The 27,732-nt window shown below is 40.0% G+C and overlaps 1 protein-coding gene across 1 annotated transcript; it reads left to right on the top strand.

The window, feature by feature from the left end:
- Positions 1-27,732, top strand: TRUB1 (TruB pseudouridine synthase family member 1). The gene is given in 8 exon segments (XM_061637700.1): positions 1-106; positions 5,337-5,432; positions 6,306-6,361; positions 14,718-14,799; positions 22,361-22,433; positions 23,687-23,757; positions 25,358-25,414; positions 27,157-27,732. Coding segments are annotated over 8 exon segments (717 nt in total). The 5' UTR covers positions 1-39; the 3' UTR covers positions 27,372-27,732.

Here is a 27,732-nt window from a genome sequence, read left to right as displayed (position 1 = left end):
AGCAGTAGCTGCTAAGCTCTTTTTTAGTGGACTGTTCCCATGTATAAGCCCAAAGGAAGTACTTTAGCAGCTGTGCTTAACCAACTTAAGGTGAAGCTGTTGGCAGGTACTCCTGTAGGGATTGGGTGAGAGTGAAAAAGTCTAGGTAACAGGAAAATAAGGGAGTGGGGTGCGACTGGACGAGGGATGGGGAGCCTGTGGCCCTGGAAATGTTGCTGTACTCTTGGCTTCCATTATCTACAGCCGGTATGGCCAATAGTCGGGGATAATGGGACCACAGGTTCCCCATCCAGGCAGTTAGTTAGCTAGCTAAGCAATAGGAAAAACAAGCTGAGTTTGCTTGACTCTGAGGAGAGGGATCTGGGCTGGAAACTCCCGAATGCTACACAACCTCTTTCTTTATTGTTTCCTATACACAGTGATGCATTTAAGTAATTTTAGCCACCGGACAATGATTTTACAGGTGCCCCCCCACACCTTTAGATGGTAATGTGTATTGTTTCACTTCAAGTGGTGGCCATTTATCTCCCTCTCCCCCTTCTCTCACCTCACCCAGTTCTATTCTTTACAACTGATTCATTACTAATATGCTGGTAGAACAGCCTGTTCCAACTTTTGAGTCCCCAGTTGTTGCTGGACTACAATTCCCGTAATTCCTGATTATTGGCCATATTGGCTGGGGCTGATGGTAGTTGTAGTCCAAGAACATCTGGGGGACCCAACGTTTGGGAAAAACTGTGGTAGAGTAATACTAGTCACAATAATAATAGCTTTGCAACCCTGAAATAAAAAAAAAGTTAAAAACTCTCATAAGGTGTACAGTTTCTTGTTTTACACTCATCTGCTGTGGGCATAGGTTATTCTAGCTGCTGTTATGGGGGATGTTCTGTGAATGTATTTTGGTTGTTATAACAAATTATGATGATGGATTTTTATTTTATTTTTCTGCCATATCTATAGTACAGATACAATCTCTTGGTTTTCCAGAGTCACTGTATCATTCTCTCCCAGGGAAAGCCAGTGCTTTGGTAATTTTCAAATTATAAAAATAAATATATTTATTCCTTATGTGAAAAACAACTTCAGTTCATGAATTGATGGCATCTGCTTCATTACTTTTCTCAGTCTTTTACCTGAATTCTGGGGTGCAGGATTATTCGTTGCGGCTGCCATCCACTGTAAAGATTCCCCAGCCAGGTACTCTCAGGAATTTGAGGAAGCAATAAGAATGCTATTTTATGAGAAAATCCAGATAAATGAGGCATCTCTGCACTCCTAGTGAGCAAAGTTTTTGACAGTTATTTTACTTATACTTGATGATTCCACTAAGGAGCTTAAGGCAGGACACATGACCCCCCCCCCCACATTTTGTTCTCACAACACTGTGAGGAAGAGTTGGCTGACAGAGTGACTGGCCTGAGGTCGCTGGCAAAGAGTTTCATGACACATAGAGATTTGATTTTAGCAACCATAGAAAATGTATTGGAAGTATTGGAAGGAATCTGGAAGTAGAAGTGTCAGGATGGGAGTGGCAGAAATCTTGTCAAATACCCCATGGTGTCCTCAGCAGGTCCTGAAATTCTCTTTTCTCTTTGAGCAGCTACCAAATTGCTTCCTTCCTCCCTCCCTTCCTGCTTTTTGGCACCCAACACAAGGATTGACAGTTTGTAGAAGAATAGTCTTTTATATTCCACACACACACACCAGAGCGTGGTGCAGTGACCACCCCATCCTTTTTGGTCTCCTCATGCCTTCTGTCTCTGCCCTTCCCTGCTATTCTCAACAGTACCTCCTAAAAGAAGCAAAGAGCTTCTTTCCAGCAGGGTGGGTGTGGGGGAACATGCCAGGTCAAACTGTAGAGTATAGCAAGTGCTGCTGGTGGACCAGTGTGTGAGTTGAGCATGCACATGTTCTGTTTGGCACTGGTGAGCCACCTCCTTGCTCCTCCTGTGATTCTGCCAGCAGCCAGTCTTGAACAGGAGACCGCCTACTGGAGCACCAGAGGAGGCACCACAACAAAAATCCATGCCAGTTGCTGTGGTGATGACCTGCCTGTTTTCTACCACCCTCTATTATCTGTCACTGTCCAGAACAATTCGGGACCCTGAACTTGGGCCCTGAATTTCATGGGTAACATTCCAAAGCCTACACAAACAGATGCAAACTGTCTCCGTGCTTTCTCTGATCTTCCAACATAATCTATAGAGATGGACAGCATTTCCCAGTTCACGTTTATGCTAAGAGCTCTGAAACAGTGGTTCTGTTGCAATTCACCCAGATGCAGAAGTGATTCATGTTTCTTGGGGAAAACTGTAGAGCATCCTGAACCCACTTTTCTGACCAAATGATTGTCAGCTTGTTTAATTTGGAGCTGAATTTGGAACTTTGGGAGTTCTTGAGTTGAGATAATTTGTATCCTTGTATTAATATCTAGGATGAATAGCTTGTATCTGGTTGTTTTTGTGGAGGGGAAAGTGTGAGTTTAGATATGTCCTAAAATACCCAAATAGTGGAAGCTTAAGTGTGTTCTCAAATAAGATTCCAGTTTTTTAGGAGCATCGCTACATAAGCTTATTACCAGTTATATTGATTGCATTGCTGGAAAAAGCAAGTCACTTCTCTCACCAGAAACATTTATATATTATTAAATTTATATCTCATCTTTCTGCCCAAGAGAGAAAAAATATAGGAATTCTTTAAAATTTAGTGTCTTTGTACTTTGTTCCTGGATTTGCCACCATTTCTAAGTACTAAGTTTCTTTTCAGCTTTGGTTCCTAGGTAGAGGTGTAATCTGATCAATTTATATTGACATATCATGTGTGCTCCAATCATGTTTAAGCTGAATGGTCTGAGTGTGGGTAGGGAGAGTCCCACTGATTTAAATGGGAATGTTAATCATGTGTTTACCTGGATTTGTGCTTTGTAGCAAATAAATGGCATAGTAATAGCTACCAATTGATCGTAGTTAATATTGGTTTGTTATAAAGTATTCATTATTGAAACATACAGTGGTCAAGTCACATTAATTTCAAATGTGTTGATTTATTGTTATGTATTGTTATGTTTGCTGTTGTTGTTATATCCCTTCAAGTCGATCATGACTTATGGAGGCCCTATGAATCAGCAACCTTGAATAGCATCTGTTGTGAACCACCCTGTTCAGATCTTGTAAGTTCTGTGGCTTCCTTTATGGAATCAATCCATCTCTTGTTTGGTCTTCCTCTTGTTCTACTCCCTTCTGTTTTTCCCAGCATTATTGTCTTTTCTAGTGAATCATGTCTTCTCATGATGGGTCCAAAGTATGATAACCTCAGTTTCATCATTTTAGCTTCCAATGATAGTTCTGGTTTAATTTGTTCTAACACCCAATTATTTGTTTTTTTGCAGTCCACGGTATGCACAAAGCTCTCCTCCAACACCACATTTCAAATAAGTTGATTTTTCTCTTATCCACTTTTTTCACTGTCCGACTTTCATATCCATACATAGAGATCGGGAATGCCATAATCTGAATGATCCTGACTTTAGTGTTCAGTGATACATCTTTGCATTTGAGGACCTTTTCTAGTTCTCTCATAGCTGTCCTTGACAGTTCTAGCCTTCTTCTGATTTCTTGACTATTGTCTCCATTTTGCTTAATGACTGTGCTGAGGTATTGGTAATCCATGACAAGTTCAATGCCCTCATTGTCAACTTTAAAGTTACATAAATCTTTTGTCGTCATTACTTCAGTCTTCTTGATGTTCAGCTGTAGTCCTGTTTTTGTGCTTTCTTCTTTATCTTTCATCAGCATTTGTTTCAAATCATTACTGGTTTCTGCTAGTAGTATGGTATCATCTGCATATCTTAAATTATTGATATTTCTCCCTCCAATTTTCACACCTCCTTCATCTTGGTCCAATCCTGCTTTCCATATGATATGTTCTGTGTACTGATTAAACAAGTAAGGTGATAAAATACACCCCTGTCTCACACCTTTTCCGATGGGGAACCAATCGGTTTCTCAATATTCTGTCCTTACAGTAGCCTCTTGTTCAGAGTATAGGTTGTGCATGTATTGGTTTATATACTGAAGATGTTTTGTTTTTTAAAGCTTGTTTTTATGATGTTTTAATGTTTTTAGTGCTTTTGTTTGCCGGCCTGGGGTCCTGCTGGGAGGAAGGGTGGGTTATAAATCTAATAATAATAATAATAATAATAATAATAATAATAATAATAATAATAATAATAATAATAATAATAATAATAATAAAATACCTGAACTGGCTACTGATCAGTTTACAAAATATAAAAGCTAAATACACAAAACCCATTAAAGTCCCTGATTAAAATACACAATAAAACAGTATCATCAAAACAATGCAACAGTAAAAACAATTGATCCTCGTCAGGGGATTGGAGTACACCATTTTCAAGATCCGGAAGAATGCCAATATAGATGGTATTTGTATCTTGAGTTTCTTCCAGAGCGCTTAAAGCAGTGTTTTAACCACAAAACAATTCAAAGAGGCAGGTAAAGCACTGGGGGGGGGGAAGACAAGTATGGAGCTTAGTTAAGGTTAGCACCTTGGTTAAGTGGTTCTTGCATCTAGAACCACTCTAGACCATCCTTTTCCCAACCTGGTGCCCTCCAGATGTTTTGAACTATAATTACCATTCTCCCTGGCCGTTTGCCAGGCTAGCTGTGGGTAACAGGGGTCCAAAACACCTGTTGAGGTTGAGAAAGGCTGGGCTAGCATCCCATAACTTGAGCACCATGTTACTAGCTGCTCACAATCCTGTAGCTGGATATGCAAGAACAGGCAGGGCTTTCACAGTATTATCTACAGAACAGCATGCAATCTCAGATCTTTTTTTCCCACAGCCAACAAGTGGCTTGGTTGTGCATGTAGACTGCTGGATTTCAGCCATTATATGTAATTAAATGTGGGAAACATATTGAGGCACTGCTGTGCACTGTTGACAACATTGGAAACATTCTGTGACTGTTGCTAGTTATGGTTTTATTATTGTAACAAATCAGTAAATGTGATGTTTCTTGTATATTGTTGTGGAAAATAACACCTGATTGCACCCTGATTGCTATTAAAATTATCAGTTATCTGATACCAGCCAATACCAGAGATAAGAACAAGCTCTAGGTGAGCTATCCGTTTTATGATATGACAAATCCTACTATTCTCATTCACAATTTCCCCCCTTCCTTGGGATGAAACTGTTTCCATTTAATTAGCTATGCATCTTTGGTGCTTTCCAGTATGAATGAATATGTCTTGTTTATTATTTCTGTGAAGTTCTGTGAAACTTCTTATCCTTTGGGACATTATTTTTTCAGAAGCTGGTATGCTGAAGCCTAGTAGAAAGAAGAGGAAACAAATGTTAAAGATTGGACATGGTGGGATTCTGGACATTGATGCCTCAGGAGTACTAGGTAAATTGCATATTAATATGCATAGTTGTTTTCATTTAATTAATTGTGATGTTCCCCAGGGAACTCCTTCTCATTGGAGATAATAATTGTCCCTGACATTAATAGCTTTTCAATTTGAAATGTAGATGTACCTTTTCTTTAGGCCTATGCTGATTTAAAGAATTGGCTCCTTTGCTGCTGGATTACCATTTTATGATGTCCATTGTTTTTATGGGTTTTTGTTGATGTTGTTATATTTCTGGAGTTTGGTCATCTTACTAAGCTTCCCAGTTGTGGTTGGTTTCCCCTCTCACAGGAAGGGAGGAGCAAAGTGGAAGTGTTTGGGCTAAGTACACCAGCATGCAGCCCTTGCTCAGTAAAGCATACAAGGCCTAGTGTTACACGTGAACATGACTTGTATGGTATTCCACAAATAATTTGATCTCAAATGTGCTTTGTCCTGACCAAAATCAAAGCAGCTCTTTGACCAATAACAGCTAATTCCAGCTTCCAGTTTTTCAAATAATCAAAATGATTCTTTTTCTGGCATTCCTTCTTTCTTTAGGCCACTGATGTTGGAGAAACGAGTACCACTTGCTCAGTCACAAATACTACAAACCCTTTAAAATAGCTTGAAAGCAATGCAGACTGTAGTCATTTTAGCAACGTTGCGCTTACCTGCACTGCTTCTCCTCTCACCTTCAGCATACTGAAAGATGAAAAGCATCAGAGTAATTTTTCTTCTAAAAATATCATTTTGAATCAGTTGATCCTGTTAACAGAAAGTGCCAGAAGTGTGTGGGAAAAAATGTGTTACAAGTGTGATGTTTTATAGATAACAATCATGAACATGGGAAGAGCAGGTGCTGAAGACATGTTTCTCTTTCTTAACAGTTGTTGACATTGGAAAAGGGACTAAAATGCTGAGCAGCATGTTGGCAAGTTCTAAGGTAAGGAATATGAGGTACCTTATGTTTTCCTTAGTCCCACCTTCAATAAATAAGTAAACCATGAAGTAGAGAAAAATGCATTGCTTGCAGATTATAAAGACTGGGAATCATACTAATCTTTAAATAGCTTTGACAAAGCAAGCCTAGCTAAAAGGAGTGAGGCCATGAGGCCTGCATTTTAATTATGGTTGTGCACATTCTAGGCCAGGGCTGGAGAACCTGTGATCCTCCAGATGGTGGCCAGGGCTGATGGGAATTTTAGTCCAACAACAGCTGGAGGGCCAAGGATTCCCCAGTCCTGCTCTAGGTTAATGCTTTAACTGTTGTATTTTTTTGCTTGGATCCTAAAATAACTTACGGAAGTTCACAGAAGGAAAGTTTCCTGCCACTTCCTTCCCTTCTGCACCATTCCATGCCTTATTCCACACTGTTCAGAAGGGACCTCCCAATCATCTGAAGAGGCTTTTCAGGGGACATGGGTGGCTATAGGGGAAGGAAAAATGGGAAACCCTCCTTCCATGAGCTAATTTTAAGTTATTAACAAAATTGAAAATGTGGCAGAACACCCCGGGGCAAAGCCAACAGGAGCTGCGAGTATCCAGTTTGGGATGAATTGTCCCTTGGGGATTAATGTGAAAATATTTCTGATCATCCAAATGGGGGTGGGATAAAACTAAGCAATGACATTACAGAGGGGCATGATAGCCAGTCAAAGAGGCCAAAGGTCCATAGGAGAAAACACATAGGCCAGAGACATTTGGAGAGGGGTGCCACTTACAAGTGCTCATATGCTAATGCTAGAAACCTCTATGCCAAGATGAAGAGCTGGAGTGCTGGATTGTAAAGGAGACCAGTGAGATAATGGGCATAACAGAAACCTAGTGCAATGGAGAGAGCTGATGCGATGCAGCTATCACTGGATAGAAATTATTTTGGAAATATAACAAATGGTGTACTGGGGACATTGTCCCTCTGTTCATCAAAGAGGAGATAGAATCAGACAGACTAGAAATCTCAAAAGGGGCAAACTGGTTCACAGAATTCCTGTGGGTGGCAGTACCAAGCCACAGAAGTAAATTAGTACCAGGTTCATTCTGTTGACCCCCTGACCAAAATGCTTGGACATCTTGAGAATGAAATAAAGGCATCCCAAGGAGGGCTGAACACTGATCATTGCAGCCCTTGACCTGAAAAAGGTTAGTCATCCGCATTCTAGTGTATTTCTTCCTAACAGATCAGGCCCAGTGATGGCTTATGTGGAATTCTGTGAAAATGTCTGTTCCTAGTATTCAGCTGATGGTCTTTTTCAGCTTCATATACTCTGTTGGCAGTAGCCATAAACTTGCAGGGTGCAGAGAAAGTACAGTTAATGTGCATAACATGTCGAGTGAGAAAAAAATATAACATAATGTAATCTGCATGAACATGTTGGACCCAGCTGGAGGACATGTTACATTTCCTCTCTGATACACCGTATGAAATTTCTGGAATGAGATTAGAAGTGGCAGTTCCTTGGTTGTTTTGGAAATTATGTTTGGTTAATTGAGATCTCAATTTGTACACATTGGTGAGTTTTAATCCTTGCTCACAAATATATGTACTGAAAAAAGAGAGAGCTATGTTCTCCAGTGCTCAATAAATATGATCAGAACATTATGATCTCTTGGGGTCGTATCCAACTTTGTGCTAGGTTAAAGAGAATTAGCACTGAACTTGTTCCTTAGTTAGGTCATGTTACACAAGAGGTTCCACAAGCAAACAGCTTTGTATTTATATATACAATTTGTAGAGGATAGGAAAATAAAAAGTAGTTTGGCAACACTTCTACTAGCATTGGCTTTGCGGAATTGTTCTGCCAGTGGACTTCCATTGGCTTCTTCTGTACACTTCTGTTTGAATAATAGACCTCTTTTAGCTCAAGGGCTCTTGTGCTTGGCAGCTGACAGCATTGGATATCACCCTGGCTATGTAAGTACAACTTCAAAAGTGGGCCTAAGACTAACTCTGCTGGAACTCTTACAGTGCAATCCTATACATGTCTACTTGGAAGTTAATGGGTGACATTAGGGTTTCAGCTTTGGTGGTGATCAGTATCTTTTAATTCACTTTTCTTGAAGATAGCTAGTTAATATGTTTTCTTGTTCTGGAGAGGAGATACAAATGATAAGACACCTTAATAACTGTAGAATGGGCTAAAATTCTCTTATTCTCCCTCTCCCAAATTTACCATCCTGGGGCACCTGTTTACCTATATCTGGTATGGCCCTGTGTGATACCTCATCTCTAGCAAAGCTAGCTGTTGTTGATGTTGGCTACGGCTAAATATAGTCATGCAGACTTCTACTACTGCATACCATCTATCTGGATTCATTTAAATTTATTGTACATTATTCAGTTGTAGCCTCTTCCATACAATGGGAGCTCTGCTTCCCTCAAGAAGGTCAGCTGAGAGTGATTTCACTTTGCCCTGGTAATGAGAGGCTCGATGTGAGTAATCTGTACTGTGATCTCCGTTGCACTAAGTGGTTGAAAATCCACTCTTTTAAAATGGGCAGTCCTAGGCTTCCTGTTTTTTTATCTTAATCCCCAGGAGCCTCACTGACTTGCAGAAGATTAGAACAGACTTCCCTGTATTAATTGCAGCTTCTTGTTTAAGCTGTAGGTGAATTGAGCATTTGATCTCAAAGGTTGTCGCTTCTCCAGAGAGGACTTTTATCAAAATGTCACCAGATAACATCAAATCCAGGCTTCTGTTGGCCTCTGAGTTTAGCGAGGAAAAAAGATGAAGAGAATGAGGGAAATACTGAGCTTGGTGTGGTCTTGAACAATTCAGATTTTTTTACAGTCATATTCCCAGAAATCTCCAAATGGGTAGTGGAAGCCATTTTAATTAGCTGTCTCAAATGGAATTGTTCTGTTTCACTCTGATACTGGCTTGGAGAATAATGGCTCATTTCCCTCTAGACAGTGACTGTTGCCAGTTTATAGGTTTCTTGCAGTAGCCTTCCTTAATTGTTGCTTTTTTTTTTTTAAAGCAATATCAACTAATTCACCTTGACAGGTTGTGCATGCATTTTAAAGAAAAGTTAGAATCAGTCTAAAAGGCAATTTTTCACAGGCCATTAAAATTGGTGTTGCAAGTCAGCTTGGATGCTGCATGGAGGCAGAGACTTCTAACGAGCAACTTTCTCATTTGAAATAATCGCTTTGTATGAAGTATGGTTTTTAGATATGCATTGTACAGTAGAAGCAGCAATGCATGCCTGCAGAATCTCTTTGTTCAGCTCCTCAGAAACTTTGATATGCGGACATGAAATGTAGAAATCATGAGTTTTGTTATTAATGTGCTGCCAGGCTTCCTGTGGCTGTTACAGGGGTTGTTTGTTCTGTTTTATGTGTTACTTCTGAAAAAACATGGATAGGAGTGAGCTGTCAAACTACTTTTATTAGTGGTGAGGAGCTAGGATAAAACAAACTGGGATCACTTCCATGCTATAAACAGTGAAGTTGGTTGTATCACAGGGATCAAGCTGGAACAGGCTGCTGGGTTTGAGAAAAATGGTTCGGAAAACCTGAGATTTTCTAAAGCAAGTGTAGGCTGACTTAAGTCTTGTGAAGAATCCCCATAATCCACTGATATTTACAGAGCAAGGTGCTAATGAGCAGGGGGTTGGACTTGATGGCCTTATAGGCCCCTTCCAACTCTACTATTCTATGATTCTATGAATGCTTAAGGAACAGCTAATCTGAATATTTACTCTTGCTTAAAAATGAATGATGTGCCTTGCTGGATCAGATCAAGTACTGCCTAGACTAGTTTCCTTTACAAAATACATGGTATAAGCAGGTACCAGAAGTTGGCCAGTGACCCATTGATGGGCCACAATCTACCTTCTACTCATTCTGTTTTGAAGTCCCAAGGCCTTTGCGTATCTATGTTTCCAAGAGTTATAGTGTACATTATAATTGCCATAGAGATGTCAAAAACAGGCTTCTATAGCAATTAATTCTTGCTTTGTCAGTGGTGTTCAGAGCTGTGGAATTCATACCATTCAATAAACAGATTTTCTGCCCTTCCAATGAATGAAAATCTGGTTATTGAAGTATATGAACTTTATTAAATAAACAAATTAGCAAATGTTCTCATAACCCAGAGAGAGAGAGAGAGCCTCCATACAGATGCAATAGCAAGCCATAGTTTTCTATCATATGCACAAGCATTGGCAAACTTTGAGTTTGTGCACGTGAAGATAATAGAATAGAAGATGTCCACATTCAGGTAATAGCAAGAATAACTTGCCAGTGTATCTGAATGCAGCAGTTTATGTTTTGCTCAACCACATTTGCTCATAAGCCAGGGTCCCCAAACTATCCTCATTTGTCAGAAAACCATAGTTTGCTACAATGGTAAACTATGGTTTGCTGCTAAGCAGAAACTTATCACTTCACCTCACAAGCAGAAGAAGGGAGGAGAAAGGAAAGCAAAAGCCTGAGGCTTGCCTCTACTAATGCATGGAAAACCTTGGTTTGTTGTTGCATCTCAGTGCAGCTTTTGTATCCTGAATAATACAGCAAGGAATAAGCATATTGAATATTGGATTCTCACACTGTGAAAATAATGTTGCAATTTCAACATGATGCTATCGTGTTAAGATTGGGAAATTGCTGACCTTTTTAATAGGATGACATAACAAAGTGTTGTGGTTTCATATTTTCCTGTACAGATTCTCCTTTTAAACATTAAGGTCTCTTACCTGCCTCGCTGGAAGTTGGGTCATCCTGTAAATTAGTCCATCCTCAAAACAGAGGTGCATTTACAGGGTCAAACAATCCAGCTCTATTTGTAGTTGTTCAGTAGTGACAGAACAATTATGGCATCTTGCAGTAAAAAATATTTAGTGCAGTGTTAGTACAAAGTCAGCTTTTTCTGTCCAGAGAAGAATTATTCTAGAAGAGAGATGTAACGTTTGTTGATATTATGACATCATGTTGGCTCTTTGTTAAATTTAAATTTGCTCTTTTGTCTATAATCTTTTCTTAGCTTTTGGATTTGCTCTTTGGATTTGAATTGTTGGACACTTCATTATCTGATCTTCATTTTTTTGCTAATTTTTTGATGGTATAATTGAGATGCAATAATTTTCACATTCTCCTTTTTCCCATCTTGTCTATTTATTTATTTATTATTTGATTTATATCCCACCCTTCCTCCCGGCAGGAGCCCAGGGCAGCAAATGTAGAGAGAGGGTTTTATTTTGAGTTTGTGTTACAGTATCGAACTCAATAGGACTCTTGCTTAAGAGAGTGGATGGACAATAATATAACATGCTTATTATGTAGAAGTGAATTATATGTCTTTGGGGATAAATAAATAATCCTGAAATAACGTACTTCGTCCATATGCACTTGCTTACCGAATGTGAATGGAGGAGAATCTAAAACTACATCAGGCCTTGTCTACTTCTGAAATCATATTGCTCTGCTGGATTCCTAAATAGTGAATTGGGTTTTTTTTAAATTATGTTTTGCTTCTTAGTTCATCATGAGCTATGTAATCATTAGGTTAATTGGTGCTGCTCTGAGACATTTTGGTGTCCCAAGCAGCTGTAGTACATTGTCCAGGAACTTCCCTCTAACATACCTTGCAATGCTGAGAGGCACCTCTTGGATCTCACTCTTTTTTTTATCATCAGATCCCTAAAAATAATGCTGATTCAAGGGACTATTTGGGTTGCTTTAGCAGTTGGGGCCAGATGGTTCATTTTCTCATTAACTGTGGTTTCATTCCTACTTGCTGGTGACTGAGAACTTGTGTTCATAAAATTACACAGCTGATTGCTCTGGCTTGTATTGAATGTACATTTTGAGTTGGATGGAGGTTTATGAACTTCTGGACAACAAATAAGTCCTCTAATAGTTTTCTGTGCTTTAAACGTGATTTCTTGCAGGGGCAAGAGCTCTGAGGATATGGAGTCCTTCTGACTTCAAGATTGCTTTTGTCTTAAAAAAAAAGGTCAGGATGTCCTAAATGAAAGTTGTCTACTTTTCTCTTCACAATAACCTTGTGAGGTACATTAGATTCAGAGAGATACTAACTGGTCCGAGGTTGCCTAGGAAGCTTCACCAATGATCTGAGGAGTCCAGGTGGGCTCCTTCAGGAGGAAGGGAGGGATATAAATTGAATTAATAATAATAATTCAAGTCCAGCACACCACACACTATATTAGTGTCTATGGAAGGGGCAGATGCTTGGCAATGTGATATGAATTACTTCCCTCTAATTCTGTGGCTTAAATATGGTCATTCAGGCATCAGTGCAGCATTTTAACTATTGATTAACCAATGCATGATTAGCTTAGCTACTTCAAGTACACTTGTATTGGCTTTCCTCTTTAATTAATGATGAGAACTGCATGTCTGGCAACAATTAAGACCATTTTAGTACATAGCTTTCCACTTGAGATTTTCAGTCTTCCCTTCCATTTATCATCTTTTATTCCACCTCTTGCTCCATTTCCCATATTCATCTTCTTTTTCATAGTGAGATACTTATATACATGCATGTGATCTTGCATGCATATACTTTTAGAATTTAGGGGATTTCTCCTACCTATGACTCTTCCCAGTATGACTACTGTGTTTATGACCACCTGGCCCTTGTCCAAAAAAGTGTTAGCACCTTTTAAAAGCGGTTGGCCAGGACACATAATAGTATATAACAAAGCTGACTTCCAACCAGTGTATTAGAGGACCTCCGTGTGATGCTTTAGCTTGAGCAACAGTTTTGTGAAGCTCAAAAAAACTCATATCTTGCTAAAATCTCATTCTCTCAGATGAATGTGACAACCATGCTTTATACCAATCACCTCTTGTGTGAGATTTGCAAAGCAGTGGCCGCAGCATGCCCTCTTGCATACAGTTGCATCTCAGAGGGTGATGATCTCTCTCTCTTGTGGTTTCTAAAAGCTTTTAAACAGAATCTCGTTACCAGAACAAGTCACATTCGCAATAGCTTGGGTGTACAATGCCTTGTATTTTCCCATTCACTGTAATAGGGTCAAATGGAATACCCTCTTGGTGAAATTAAAAAAAAATAATTGGGGCTCAAACTATACAGAACAATTGATTATGTAGTGAATGGAAAATAAAGTATCAGAGGTTAGGCAAAACGTTCTGTGTACACACTCATAAACCCATATGAGTCCTCTTCAGGCATTCAGCCTGGGCACTCAAGCACAAAAATGTACAGAAGGATGGTGGGGCATGTGTCATGTGCCTGAATGCACTTACAAGTCTCCTTGTGATTAGGAACCCTGCCTTATCAGGGTTCCTGATTGGAACCAGGCTTGTAAGCATGTTCAGGCAAATGTGTTTACAAGCTCCCTTCATACCTTCATGCTAAGCATGCAAAGGTTTGGGGTGGAGTGGGCACAACTGGTGATGTAATCAAAATATCCATCTACACACTTTAGTTCTCATGTGTCCAATCAAACACCTGGGTACATTTGTCTACATAGGTACACATAGGTCAGAGTGCTGGACTAAGACCTGGAAGGCCAGGGTTCAAATGTCCACTCTGCCATGAAGCTTGCTGGGTGACCGTGGGCCAGTCACAGCCTCTCAGTCTAACCTACCTCACAGGGTTGTTGTGAGGATAAAATGGAGAGGGAGGAAAACCATATGTGCCACCTTGAGCTCCTTGGAGGAAAAGTGGGGTATAAATGTAATAAATAAATAAAATATATACTTGGTAATGATGTAATTTTTTTGTGTGACTATGACCTTAAGTATGTGGGAAACTTTTTTAAAAAGGTAAATGTGGCAAGCAGTACTCAGTTTGACTGAAAGTCCTGTGCCTCAGTTTCAGTTTTGAGGTAATATTCTTCCACTTTTCCTTGTCTGTGGTTTGTGTGGGCACAGTTTTTTTCTCTTTCCAGTGACAACATTAACAGAGAGAACTGAAGTCATCTCCATCTCTCTGTTCCCTCTCTCTTTCTCTCATTTTTTAAATAATCTCATTTTATAGCATTGTGCAATCCTTCTTAATGGCAGGCTTACTGAAGCTGATGGAGTGCATTCCCATGTAATATCCACTGTAAGATTTAGCATTCTTTCATGACTATTACTTGTACTTTTTCTAATAGCCAATTAGTATGCTTCTATTTTTATTACTCTAAATCAGAAAGAGAACGTGCATGTACAGTAATATATTGTCTTCATCCCCATCACCTGTTTCTTTCTCTGAAATGTCTAGCCTGATGGCATAGTATTTACTCAAGACATTGCTGATATTTTTCATTAAACTTCTGTCGGCCTCCACTCCCTGTTTCACACTAATTATTTTCTTCCCCTATAGAAATACACAGCTGTTGGGGAATTTGGAAAGGCAACTGACACATTAGATTTTACAGGCAAAGTAACAGAAAAAAACCCTTACGGTAAAGAATTGTATAATGTGATCTATTCTAATCAATCTGATGACAGTGCTGTATTTAGATTGTGGCAAAGATGGTGAAAAGCTCAGATTCTTTGCTTATTTTTAAAGGAATAGCATTAGTATAGCTGACAGTTTATGCTGCTTACAACATCTTTTTGGAATTGAGGGTTCTTTGTCAGTTTTAAAACTGATGTCTGAAAAACTAAACTTATGCTTGCAAGTTCATATGAACCCACAAATCCTTAGTTATTGAGTCCATCATAATAATTAATCTTCTGACATTTAAGAAGTGAATATAAATGTGGATGGCTTAAATCAGGGGTGGTGAACCTGTGGCCCTTCAGATGTTGTTGGACTCCAACTCCCATTATTCCTGACCGTTGGCCACACTGACTGAGGCTAATGGGAGGTGGAGTCCAACAACATCAGGAGATGTTCCCTGGTTTAAATGGGCAGTTGATGGGAGAGACACTACTCTCTAGTTGCTTATTTTCTAGTTCACCTTGGTCCCCTCTCAGATACCACCAGTGAGTTATGGTTGATGTTGCTTCTATTTTTGATCATGAATTGGAAGGGCCCTAGCTCAGTGATAGAATGTATGCTTTACATACAAAATATGCAAAGGCTCAATCCTGGCATCTCAGGTAGGATCTGAAATTCCAGAGAGCCTTTGCCAGTTAGCATAGATAGTACTGAGCTAAATGGATCAGTGGTCTGACTCTGTCCAAGGGCCCTTCCTATATTTCTTATCTCTGTCCCTGCACACATGCTGCATGGATATAAAGGGCGTTCACACTTTTAAAAGGCACCATGTTGTTTGGGGGTTTCCCTTGGCTGAACTTGCAGGAATCAGCCCTCCATGAGCCATGTGGGGATTGTACTTACTGGCTCTCGGTCTCCAAGCCCAATTTGGCTTCGGCACAGAGTACTGGTATAGTGTAACATTACTCTTCTGAATTTATGTCCGCTGTCAAGGTGCTACTTTGTGTACTTAGAATGTAGCGAAGCAGAAAAGGCCTTTTTCTCATTTGGCTCTCAGTGAGGCACGTAGGTAGTATGTTGGGTGTGAAGGAGTTGGGGATATAGGTACAGTGTAGGGGGAGGCACTTGGAGTTCATGCTGTGGGTGCATAAGTATTTATGATGCCTGTTTGTGAAGTGATACCCATAAGGGAAGAGGAGGCTTCTTGCTGCACTAACAATGGCCTTAATCATAGCATAACATAATGGTTTGACTGTACTTTGACTTTGCAGTCTATTGTAAATGTTTTCTTTCTTTCCACCCACTCCAAGAGACGATCCTACTGAGGTTCATAATGCAAAGGGGAAGGTTTCCAGTTCTTTCTATTTCCTAAAGTAAAACCTTTTCTCTGTAGATTTTTCTTCAATGCTGTTTTACATTTCAGACAAACAGCTAAATCAACAAACTCATCCAAGGAGTAGAAAAAAAAGCCCTTTGAATAGATGAAATGGTTGCTAGGCTTCTGCTTTGTTGCTTGCCTTGCTTTTGGTCATATGCAAAGATGCATCTTTTCTGTGCTCTGAGAAATATGCCACTAATTGGGGAGCAAACTTGCTACTACTCTCATTAATTCTTTCACAACTTAAAGAGAAGAAAGCTATAGATAGCTGGTCTCCTAGCAACTGCTATGCAGCCCTCTGTATTTATAATACCCAGTAACAGGTAACTACAATAAATTATCTTCTATTACCTTGTGGTGATAAAGGAAGTCTCTGTGGATTTTTCTTTACTCCGTTTGCTTGTATGCAGTATAGTCTCACTTTTGCCTCTTAATAATAATAAATAATAATAATAATAAATTTAATTTTTGTGTCGCCTATCTGGCCGAAACCACTCTAGGCGACGTACAACATTAAATTCAACAATACATAATAATACAATACATAATAAAATACAATGCAGTCAACAATAACCATTTTAAAAAGCGGCAGTACAGGGCCATCAATAGACAATTTTGAAACAATATAAAGAAATTAGCCCACCCCGGGGACCCCAAAGGCCTGTCCAAAGAGCCATGTTTTTAAGGCTCGGCGAAATGTATCTAGGGAAGGGGCATGGCGAAGATCGAACGGGAGGGAGTTCCAGAGAGTGGGGGCCGCCACTGAGAATGCCCTCTCTCTAGTCCCCACCAACCTAGCTGTTTTCGTTGGTGGGACGGAGAGAAGGCCCTGTGTGGCTGATCTGGTCGGGCGGCTTAGTTGGTGGTACTGGAGGTGCTCCTTCAGGTAAACTGGGCCGAGACCGTATAGGGATTTAAAGGTTAAGACCAACACCTTGAATTGGGCCCGGAAAACAACTGGAAGCCAATGTAGGTGAAATAACACCGGCGTGATGTGATCACGGCGGCAGCTGTTTGTAAGCAGGCGTGCCGCCGCATTCTGCACCAGTTGTAGTTTCCGGACCGTTTTCAAGGGTAACCCCACGTAGAGCGCATTGCAGTAGTCTAATCGAGAGGTGACCAGGGCATGTACCACCAGTGGGAGCTGATGAATAGGAAGGTAGGGTTGCAACCTCCGTATGAGGTGTAGTTGATACCAAGCTGCCCGGCTCACTGCCGAAATCTGAGCCTCCATGGACAGCTTGGAATCAAGAACAACCCCGAGGCTGCGGACCTGATCCTTCAGGGGCAATTTTACCCCATTAAGATTCAGGTCAGCAACACCCAACCTTCCCCTGTCACCCACAAGTAGCACCTCGGTCTTATCAGGATTGAGCTTCAGCCTGTTTCTTCCTGTTCTTCCTCAGCTTCATACTATACTATAGTGCTCTGGAACTTATACTACCTCACAGATCAACCTTCATTTTGATTCAGGTCCACTGCTGAATCATTTTCAATGCTTCTGATTCTTCCTTTGAAAAAAAAGTTGGCGCTTTTAGAATTAGCACCTTTTTCTGTCACCCTGCATTGTGACAGAAAAAGGCACCAAATTCCAAAAGCACCAACTTTTTGATGCAAAAGTGTAAATCTAAGTACACTACAGACTCTTTCTTTTGAATTGGCAGCTTGAATTCAAGTCAGCAGCGCAAAGCATCTTCCTCAGCACTGCTTAATCCATACCCTCAAATGAAAATTATTCCCTTGCCGAAAGCAGGGGGTTACTGTATCAGTACTTAGAAAAAAACCCTTTGAAGCTGGGTCACTTTGTGTCAAGGTGAACTCAGGGCAGCCCTGTTGACCTCTCAACATGATCTGTGGGGGAGAGGAGCTCAGGATTTGGCCTACTGGTCAGATCCTGTTCCCTACCCTTGATATAAACTGTGGCTTAGATCAGGAATATGATGGTCCTTCAGAAGTTGCTAGAATACTGTGCTCATCATCTTTGACCATTAGCCATTTTTTTTCATTTTGCATGAGACAATGTCTTTCAACATATTATAACACAGATGGTTTGATACCATATAGTTATGGGTTCCACTGCTTATCTGAATACTTATCTGAAAGACTTCCTTTGTTTAGTTCTAAGGTTTTCTTTAGTTGTTGAGTAATGAAACTGAAGGGGACTCAGGGTTCAGGAGTATGAATGTCAAATTTGACACAAGTGAAATTATTACCTGTATGTAACATGTGTTCTGGGATTTTGCCAAATCCGCTCATTAACATTAACAATGTTAATAAAAATTATTCAAAAAAAGAAGTCATCCTAGACAGGGTCGATCTTATGGCACCCATGATAGCCAGTGAGGTTAAGAATGGGCACATAGGAATTTGCGCACTGGGCAGCTTTGTCTTGTCTTTTGCTGTCCAGTGTTGCTCCTTTCTGCTTTACTCTGCCTTCGCTGACCTCTCACAAATACAAAGTAGCAGATAAAAATGAAGTGTCCATAACTGATAGAAGTCAAAGCAAGGCCTAATAATTACTGGGCAGACTAGAACAGTTTATTTTCGTCAGGTGAAGATGAAATACCTATTTTTCGTAGGGAGAGTGTAGAAATATTCCTATTTGAGAAATGCTCAGACTGGTTCTTCATTCACATAGAAAAGCATTTTTTAATTCAGTGTATCTGTTTCTGGCATTGATTCAGTTTAGAGATTAACGGTAGAGCTAGCTTGCCTATATACAGATTACTTCTATTCACCTAGGTATTATTTAAGGGAAACTTTCAAAAATTAAAAATCCAATTTAAATCAAAACATAATTTTAAAAAAATTGAGTCATTGATTTGTATTCCCCCTGCCATGTATCATACGAGCCTGGTCTTAGAAACAAGCAGAGAGTCTGCAGCACCAGGGAGCCTGTCTCTCCCTTTCCTCATTCCTGTACATATTGTTCTCTTCCTGCAGCCCTGACTGATTTATGAACTGCTGCAGCATTATCATTAATGACACTTCATTTAAACTGCTGCTGGGCACAGTAGCAGCATCTGCCATCACGGTTCCAAATGTTCTCTTTGTATAAAGTGAGATATTAAAGTTGTTTCCTTCTGATACAGCATAAGAGATGAAATGTTTTCTTTTCAGGGAATAACCCTCTTATCTGTATCACAACAGCCATCTGTTCGGGAAGAGAGCTGCAAGTGCCGAGAAGAAGTAAAGAGCAAGGATTAAAGCATTGGGTGGGTGGAGGGAGCCCTCCATGTTGTTTGTTTATTCTTTGGCAGGAATCCATTGAGATTCACTGGAGAGGTGGAGGGTGAGCAGAGCGAATGTTCAGGTTAGAACAGAAGGAAGGCTAGCCAGGTCCAGATCTAACCTTTGGGTCAGACCCCAAAGGTCTGTATTCTATTGTGTTATTTAATTTTTTCTGAAGTCTACATTTTGGTTTCTCTGGAAATCAGTCTTTGATAGGAGTTGTGCTCAGTATGCTTGGGATTCTTTTGAACTGTCTCTTGACAATGTATATCCATGCACATATGTGTACATGTGTTAGAAAGGCTGGATTTATATTCTGGCTTTACTGGATTGGATAATGATAACTAGATTATGTAAAAAGTAAATATCGTAATGCGCTAGAAGCACTAACGTGCTGAAAATCTGGGCCCAGATAGCTGAGCCATTCTAATTTTCTCAATTTTTTGTGAGGAAGAACATGTTTTGTCTATTGAGTATTTCATAATATATCTACTACATTCTCCCCTTCCATACGACACCTCCTAGTTATTAAGAAGAGGCTTAGATCGACTTGCATTACCATACATTACAATCTGATAGAGGAAGAGTTTCATAACATTACATAGCTTATCAGAAAAATGAGCATTCAAATTGGAGTGGAAGCAAATAAGCAGCCAAATGCTGAATGTGGAGAATTTTGTGTTTATGGGCTTATATTTCTTTTTCTCTGTCTGCTTTATAAAGGCCAATCAATACGTGTTGAGAATTTTAAATCAAAGAAGGTTTATGAATATTCCCCTTTTTTTCAGTCCACATATGCACATGTTCAGGATAATGTGATGCAAATTAGGTAGTACTCCATATACCCTTTAACTGCTCCTGTTCGTTTATTTACACAACTGTTCTGTGACATAGGTTAGGCTAGACTTCTCCAACCTGGTGCCCTCCAGATGTTATTGGACTACAACTCCCATCATCTCTGACTATTGGCCATACTGGCTGGGCCTGATGGGAGTTTTAGTTTAGCAACATATGAAGGACAGCAGGTTGGGGAATGCTGGGTTAGGCTGATAAATAATGAGTGGTCCCAGGTACCTGGTAGACTTCATCACTGATGACGATTTGAACCTCAATCTCTTTAGTCCTAGTCCAACACTCTAACCCGCATCTGTGTTGCAATTGTTTTTAAGATTTTTTTAAAGACTTTTTAAAAAAGATGTTTTATTTTCAACATGTTTTGTTTTTATGATGTTTTTAAATATTTTTTTTAATGCTTTATAGATGTTTTTAATGTTTTGTCGTTTGTTTGCTGCCCTGTGCTCCTTCTGGAGGGAAGGGTGGGATATAAATTTAATAAATAATAGTAATAATAAATAAAGTAGCAGTGGGCAACCTACTTTAATATACCCTCTCCCTACTTTCATGTTGGTGATTAGGGAAAAATGGGAGAAAGGGAGTAGCAGAGAGAAAGGGGGCTGACAGAGAGAGAGAGACACCACATGGGGTGATCAGAGAAATTTTCGCTTGGTCCTGCCCACCATTGACATGTGACCCCCCCCCCCAGCAAATTACCAACTAGGGAATGTGACCCTCGACAGTTACCCGCTTCTCCTCTGACCACTACAGCACACTGGCTGTCTAACATCAGTCTTTAACAGCACTGGATGTGGCAGTAATACTGAGAGAGGACAAAGTGAAAGCTTATGTTTCTTCATCCTATTTGAAGAAAACTTTCACACACAAGATGATCCCTCAACAGGTCCTTGTGGATCTCCGGGAAGCACCACAAACCTCCATTTTTTTACTGTTCCTGCAGTCACTGTGGCACTTGAAGCTGCTTAGAGTCATTTTTAGCATCAAGGTTTAGATGGATAGATTGCCAGGCACTAATCTGTGAATGTCAATATGAGATGGTGCTTACTCCAATTTATGAGTATGAACATGTGCTGTTGTTTATGTGGTATAAAAGCATTTCTTAGCCCTGGAAGAGCAAATAGGCAAAAGGGGAGGGGAAGAATTTCCATACAGGGAGGTACGCCTGGTGTCATCATTATCCATCTTTAGGCTCCAGGCAAAAACATTTCTCTTCTTCCAGGCATTTGCTTCTTAACTTTGGAAGGCTGTTGCTGACTCTTACTTGGGCTAGAGATGGTGGCTGTCCTCAACACCATCCAAAATTTCCAGGCTGGTTTTGCCTGGACATTCATACATAAAGATCGGGAATACCATGGTCTGAATGATCCTGACATTGGTGTTCAGTGATACATCTTTGCATTTGAGGACCTTTTCTAGTTCTCTCATAGCTGCCCTCCCCAGTCCGAGCCTTCTTCTAATTTCTTGTAACACCATAGATGTTACAAAACCTAGGAAAACAAATTCACCTGGTGTCAAACATCCTCATGTGAGTGAGTACCAGTCAAGTTTCTAGGGAGACTATTCTATAACTAGGGTTGCCACCATGAAGAAGCCTCTTTCCCTAGTCATCACCCACCTCACTAAGTGGGGTAATCTGAAGAAGGGCCTTTGATTAAGATCTTAAGGTCCAGACAAGTATATGTAGCAGAAGGTGATCCATTTGGGACTTTGTTGGTTAATACTAGTGCTTAAAATTGGCCTGGGAATGGACTGAAAGGCAATGAAAGCAATGAAGCACTGAGAAGATATCCTGATATCTACCAATCCCTCTCAATAATCTTGCTATTTTGGGTGAACTGGAATTTCCCGATTATTTACAAAGGCAGCCCCATGTATAACGCATTGCAGCAATCCAGCTGGGATGTTAACAGAGCATGGATAACTGTTGCAGGGCTATCTCTGCCTGCATAGGATTATAGCTGGTATATCAGATGAAGCTGGTAAAAAGTACTTTGTGTTTTTTCTTGGCTTTAATATAAAATCCAAAGCAGCAGGAACTGACTTCAATATTCGTCAGGTGTTATGTGAATAATCAGGGCTGTCGTGTGCATGTGCCCATGCTTTCCCCTTTTGGCAGATGGGATAACAAAATAAGATTTTGAGAATGTCTTGCAGAAGGTTACAGGGAGCATCATGCAAGTTCCCCTACTGTGTTTTGATAAATAGTCAAACATCATCTTTAGGAACCTGCCTGCAAAATCTCATTTTGCTGGCAGTAGAAAGTGACCTCTGAATAGAAGAAAATTGGCAAGATAGGGCAGTCTTAAAAGAATTTATTAGTTTGATAGAATTGCAGCCAAGAGTCACTTTGACTTGAACAGCACTTGTAAATGACCTTTGATGCTGTCTGTTATGACTAAATTTCAGGCCTTTGGTCATAGCATAACTGCAGAAATTGCAGTTGGTTCAAAATGCAGCAGCCAGAATGTTAACTGGAGTACAGCGCAGGGAACATATCAACCCTGTGCTTTATCGACTCCACTGGCTACCAATTTGTTTCCGGGCCCAATTCAAAGTGCTGGTTCTGACCTTTAAAGCCCTAAACAGCCTTGGACCAATATACCTGAGGGACCACTTACACCCATATGTACCTGCCAGGGATTTAAGATCATCTGCCTCTGGTCTCCTCTGCGTGCCTGGAATAAAAGATGTTAGACTGGCAGGCACGTGGGAGAGAGCCTTTTCAACTGTGGCCCCCAAGCTTTGGAATACCTTACCCCAAGAAGTCTGCTCTGTTCCTCCCTGTTGGTTTTCCAGACACTTCTGAAAACAATCTTGTTCCGGAGAGCCTTTGGGAGGGACTGAAGGCCTGACACTGATTTTATGCCTTCTGTGTTAAATTTTACCTTTGTAGTCCCTTTAGTACCACTCCCTGTATATATGTATTTGTTTTTGTTATGTGCCTTAAGTCAACTACAACTTATGATGACCCTATGAATCAGCAGCCTCCAATAGCAATGTGTGTGTGTGTGTGTGTGTGTGTGTGTGTGTGTGTGTATCTATATATCTATAGTATTTTAATTGTATTTTAATTTATTTTAATGTTTTTGTGATTTTACTCTGTACGTGTTTGATATTATTTTTGTAAGCCCCCTGAGTGCCCTATTATAGGGTAGAAGGGCGGGATAGAAATATTTTAAAATCAATCAATTAATAAAATAGCTGAAGCAGGCTTTTCCTTTTCCTTGAATTATTTAAGCCAAAATCAAATAGTACTGCTTAATGGGCAGTGTTGCAATTCATGAGGCTTACATATACCAACAGTGGGGTGTGTTCTCTGTGAAGGTGACAGTGTTTCTTGAAGGGAAGCTGGAGGTAGTCCAGTCCACCTAACATAGTGATCACATGGTCTTTGAAATACTAAAGTGTGTGCCTGGCACAGAAATGGTGCTCTTCTTGGCAGATACAAGGATCCAGAAGGGGATGGGTATCAGAATGGAAGGGTCATGTGTGAACCGGGTGATAAGATGTATGGTAGGTGTCTCCTATCAGGGCTGGGCTAATTTGTTTTGTAGGTATCCTTTTTTAAAAAATGAATGTTATTGTTTCAACTATGTGTATTTAAATTGATAACAGAAGACTTGGGATTTCTGAGCAACTAAAACACAACTAACCTGTAGAGTGATCTTGACTAAGCAGTCTTGCTTAAGAATGTAAGAAGGGTCTTGCTAGATTAGATCAAGGTCCTCTTGTACCAGACTATGTAAGCTCCAGCATCCATCAGGTACTCAGTAAAGCACCAGAAATTGGAAAGTGGTCACCGGTAGACCATAGTCTACCTTCAGCCCATCCCAACTTAACACATGCTCAGCTATGACAAGAAACTGAACCAATTGGCTGTCTAAAGGTTCTTGTTGTTTTTTTCAAATTAAAGACACTTGTGATATTCCTGCTGAGCCCCTTTCCCGATCATCAGACAGGGATATCACGGATGACATTCTGTTCCCTTTTCTAAGGTGTGATGAAAGGCAGTGTAGTTTAAGCTGATGGATGTGGACCCAGGAGATAACTGCTGCAAACTCTACCCCATCGTGCAGGCAGTGAAGGTCTTGGTAAAAGGTAAAGGTGGCCCTGCACTTATAGTGCGAGTCATTTCCGACTCTTAGGGTGACGTCTTGCGACGTTTACTAGGCAGACTGTATATATGGGGTGGGATTGCCACTTCCTTCCCCGGCCTTTCTTTACCCCCCAGCTCATTTTACCGACCACGGATGGATGGAAGGTTGAGTGGACCTCGACCCCTTTTACCGGAGATTTGGCTTCCTTCTTCCATTGGAATCGAACTCTGGCCGTGAGCAGAGATTCGGCTGCATTACCGCCGCTTACCACTCTGCGCCACAGAGGATCTGAAGGTCTTAGGGAAAATGTTTATTGCTCAGCCTTTGGGCAAGTTTGGTAACTTATCTGATGGGAGTTGTAATGTTGATCAAAAGTGGAAATAAACAACTTTGCACATTTTTTAAGTGTTACATGAGTGTCACATGAGTGTTTAAGGTTGTGTTTGACTTGGAGGTTTAGTGCACTTGTCTTTTGCATAATGTACAAACTGTTTCAATATACTGTGTAATTTATCACTTGGATGATCTGCAGCACTTTAGGGCAGGTGGGGTATTGAATGAGAGGTGGATTTTAAACTGTGTTGGGTGTTCTTGGATATGTATGCAGTGCATAGAATTTTAAAAGTTCTTAGTGCTTCAAAACATTCATAGTTTTTTGCTTACTCTTAAAATAATCCTCCTCCCCCCTGCTCCTAGTACCAGTAGATCAATATATGACGTGATGTGGTTGCTTCTTCTTCTTCTTTAAATGAGGGGTCTGAAGTACATACTGAAATCCTAAAGTTAGTGCTATAAGGTGAGTGATTGTGAAGCCAGTGCATTTTATTTCTGCTTGTTTTCCTTTCTTCGCCAGCTTCCCAATCTCACCCAAACATATGTTACAGGATGAATTATTTATAATATAACCCATAAATATTTTAATCACTCTGTTGTTTGGTTAGTGTGTTTTTACATTTCTGTGTAAGGAGATTTTTGTGCTATGCTGGCAATATACCATGTCACTGTTAACATTCCAGATCTTGAATGTGGCGGCAGCTTTTATGTCAGAAGCTTGGTCAACGACATCAGCAAAGGTAGGCACAGACAAAGCGTAGTTACTCAGGGAGCAAATGTTCCTGTTAACAGAGGGCGGCCAGGTCTGTTCTCAGTATCTCTGGCTGCCAGATGTATGCATTGGGGCTGTGACACTGTTTGCTATGGTTTTGGCCTATATCAGCACAAAATGAACCTGAGTGAATTGGCAATAAAAGTGGTCCTTCGAGGGCAGCAATAAAGTAGTGGGTAGGCTATGGAATTAAGAGAAGGTGATGAGAAGTCTCTTTTTCTGTAAGATAAATAGATTAGGAGGATAAAGCAAGAAAGTTCTTATTTTTAAAGTTTATGATGATAAATACTGCTTTGAAACCTGAATGCATAAAGCCTTGCTGCAAACTATCCTATCTGGATTTGCCCCTGTTATTGTATGAACACTTCATCAACTTTTCCCTTAATCTAAGATGTGATCCTACAAAAATATTTTTTATTTGCCTATATTTCATCCAGGGAGTAACATGATCATTAATGGGTGGATATGTTCAGCCATTTAAAAAAACTAAGCTAATAGATGTACACCACAAAATTATTGTTGCTAGACTTTCCTCCTTTGGCCAAGACCTAATTTAGTAAGCAGTCATCAATCTATAACAGATTTCGAGTGGCAACTATGTAATATTAACAGAGCTTGGAAAAGTTACTTTTTTGAACTACATCTCCCATCATCCCAATCCAGTGGCCATGCTGGCTGGGGCTGATGGGAGTTGTAGTTAAAAAAAGTAACTTTTCCAAGCTCTGAATATTAATACTCTGTAGTAACCCTAGCTCTGTTTGTGGCCACTTTGTGCATGTGAAGTCTCCTGCATGTGCTTTTCATTTTTAATGTCATCAGGAAAGTTACATACAACTACTTACGATGTTTCCTTTGACTTTGCATTAGAAATCTTATCATAAAATGTATATGTGCAATATAGTGAAATAATGAGTGTGGTTACCCAGGATTGCATGTGCAATGTTTTTGCATAATATTTGCATTTGCACGGAACGTGCAGTGTACTTGAGTGCTGAGATTCTTAATACTTAACATTTGTATAACACTTTTAAACATTCAAAGAGCTTCACATGCATTATCCAGATGTGATCCTTACAACAATCCTGTAAGTTATAAATAATAATAATAATAAATTTAATTTTTGTGTCGCCTATCTGGCCGAAGCCACTCTAGGCGACGTACAAACTAAAATTCAGTAAATTACAATACAATACAGATAAAATACAATAAAATCAGAACGATCATTAATCACAGCAGCATGAAATCAGTTAGGGCGATCAATAGATAATAAAATATCCCAAAAAAGTTAGCCCTCCCCGGAATTCCTGAAGGCCTGTCCAAAAAGCCAAGTTTTTAATGCCCGGAGAAATATATCCAGGGAATATATCCAGGGAAGTTATGTCGGTATTATTATCCCCATGTTGCAGACAGAGGAATAGGCTGAAAGAGTGTGGCTTGCCTAAGGCCACACAGTGACTTTGTGGCAGAGGCAAGACTGAAACCCATGGACGTCCTGATTTGTAGCTCAGTTTCTTAGCAGTTCTATCTACTTGGTATTTAAAGAAAGTAGTATAAAAAATGCACATAGTATTCTACCATGGTACTGAGTATAATATACATTCAAGTGTTTTAATTCTATTTTTCCTACTGGCATGCTGATTTCCAAGTCCTGTAAAATTGTCTTGTGCTTTTTGATGTTTGGTTTTTGTTTTCTCCCTTTTGATGCTGTAGAGCTGTCCTCTTGTGCCACTATGCAGGAGCTGACCCGAACCAAACAGGGATCGTTTATACTGGAAGAGCATGTTCTTTATGAAGACAAATGGACAATTGATGAAATTGCCAAGTCCCTGGAGTGTTGCATGCCTCTTCTTCAGGAAGAACCATCTCGTAAAAAATTAAAGACAGAGCTGTCTGAAGAACACACCATGAACTCTGGAGATAAGTGATAAGTCAGGTCAAGGAAAAAGACGGAAGGACTGAGTCGTTTTAAGATTGCTCTGGGATTGTCTTGTCTTCTGTAAATTTACAGTCCAGTATGTGGAGGATGACAAATTACAAAGCAATGAAAATGATACCTTTCTATCTCTTCTGTTCACGCTGAAACACACACGATAGTCCAGCATTTATTTCCTCTCATAATGTCCGTATTGCATTGTAAACCTATTTGTCAGGTAAGCAGACTCATCACTTCACCCATGAAAAGAACTTGCAGGACACTCTTAAAATATGAATCTGCTCCCATGTATTTGTTTGTTTGTTTAGATGCTTATGTCCCACTTTTAAAAATAAAACACCTTTGCAAAGTGG

This window comes from Rhineura floridana, chromosome 7 (genome assembly GCF_030035675.1).
Source record: "Rhineura floridana isolate rRhiFlo1 chromosome 7, rRhiFlo1.hap2, whole genome shotgun sequence".
NCBI classification, from domain to species: domain Eukaryota; kingdom Metazoa; phylum Chordata; class Lepidosauria; order Squamata; family Rhineuridae; genus Rhineura; species Rhineura floridana.
This window is presented reverse-complemented; position numbering and strand designations above follow the sequence as displayed.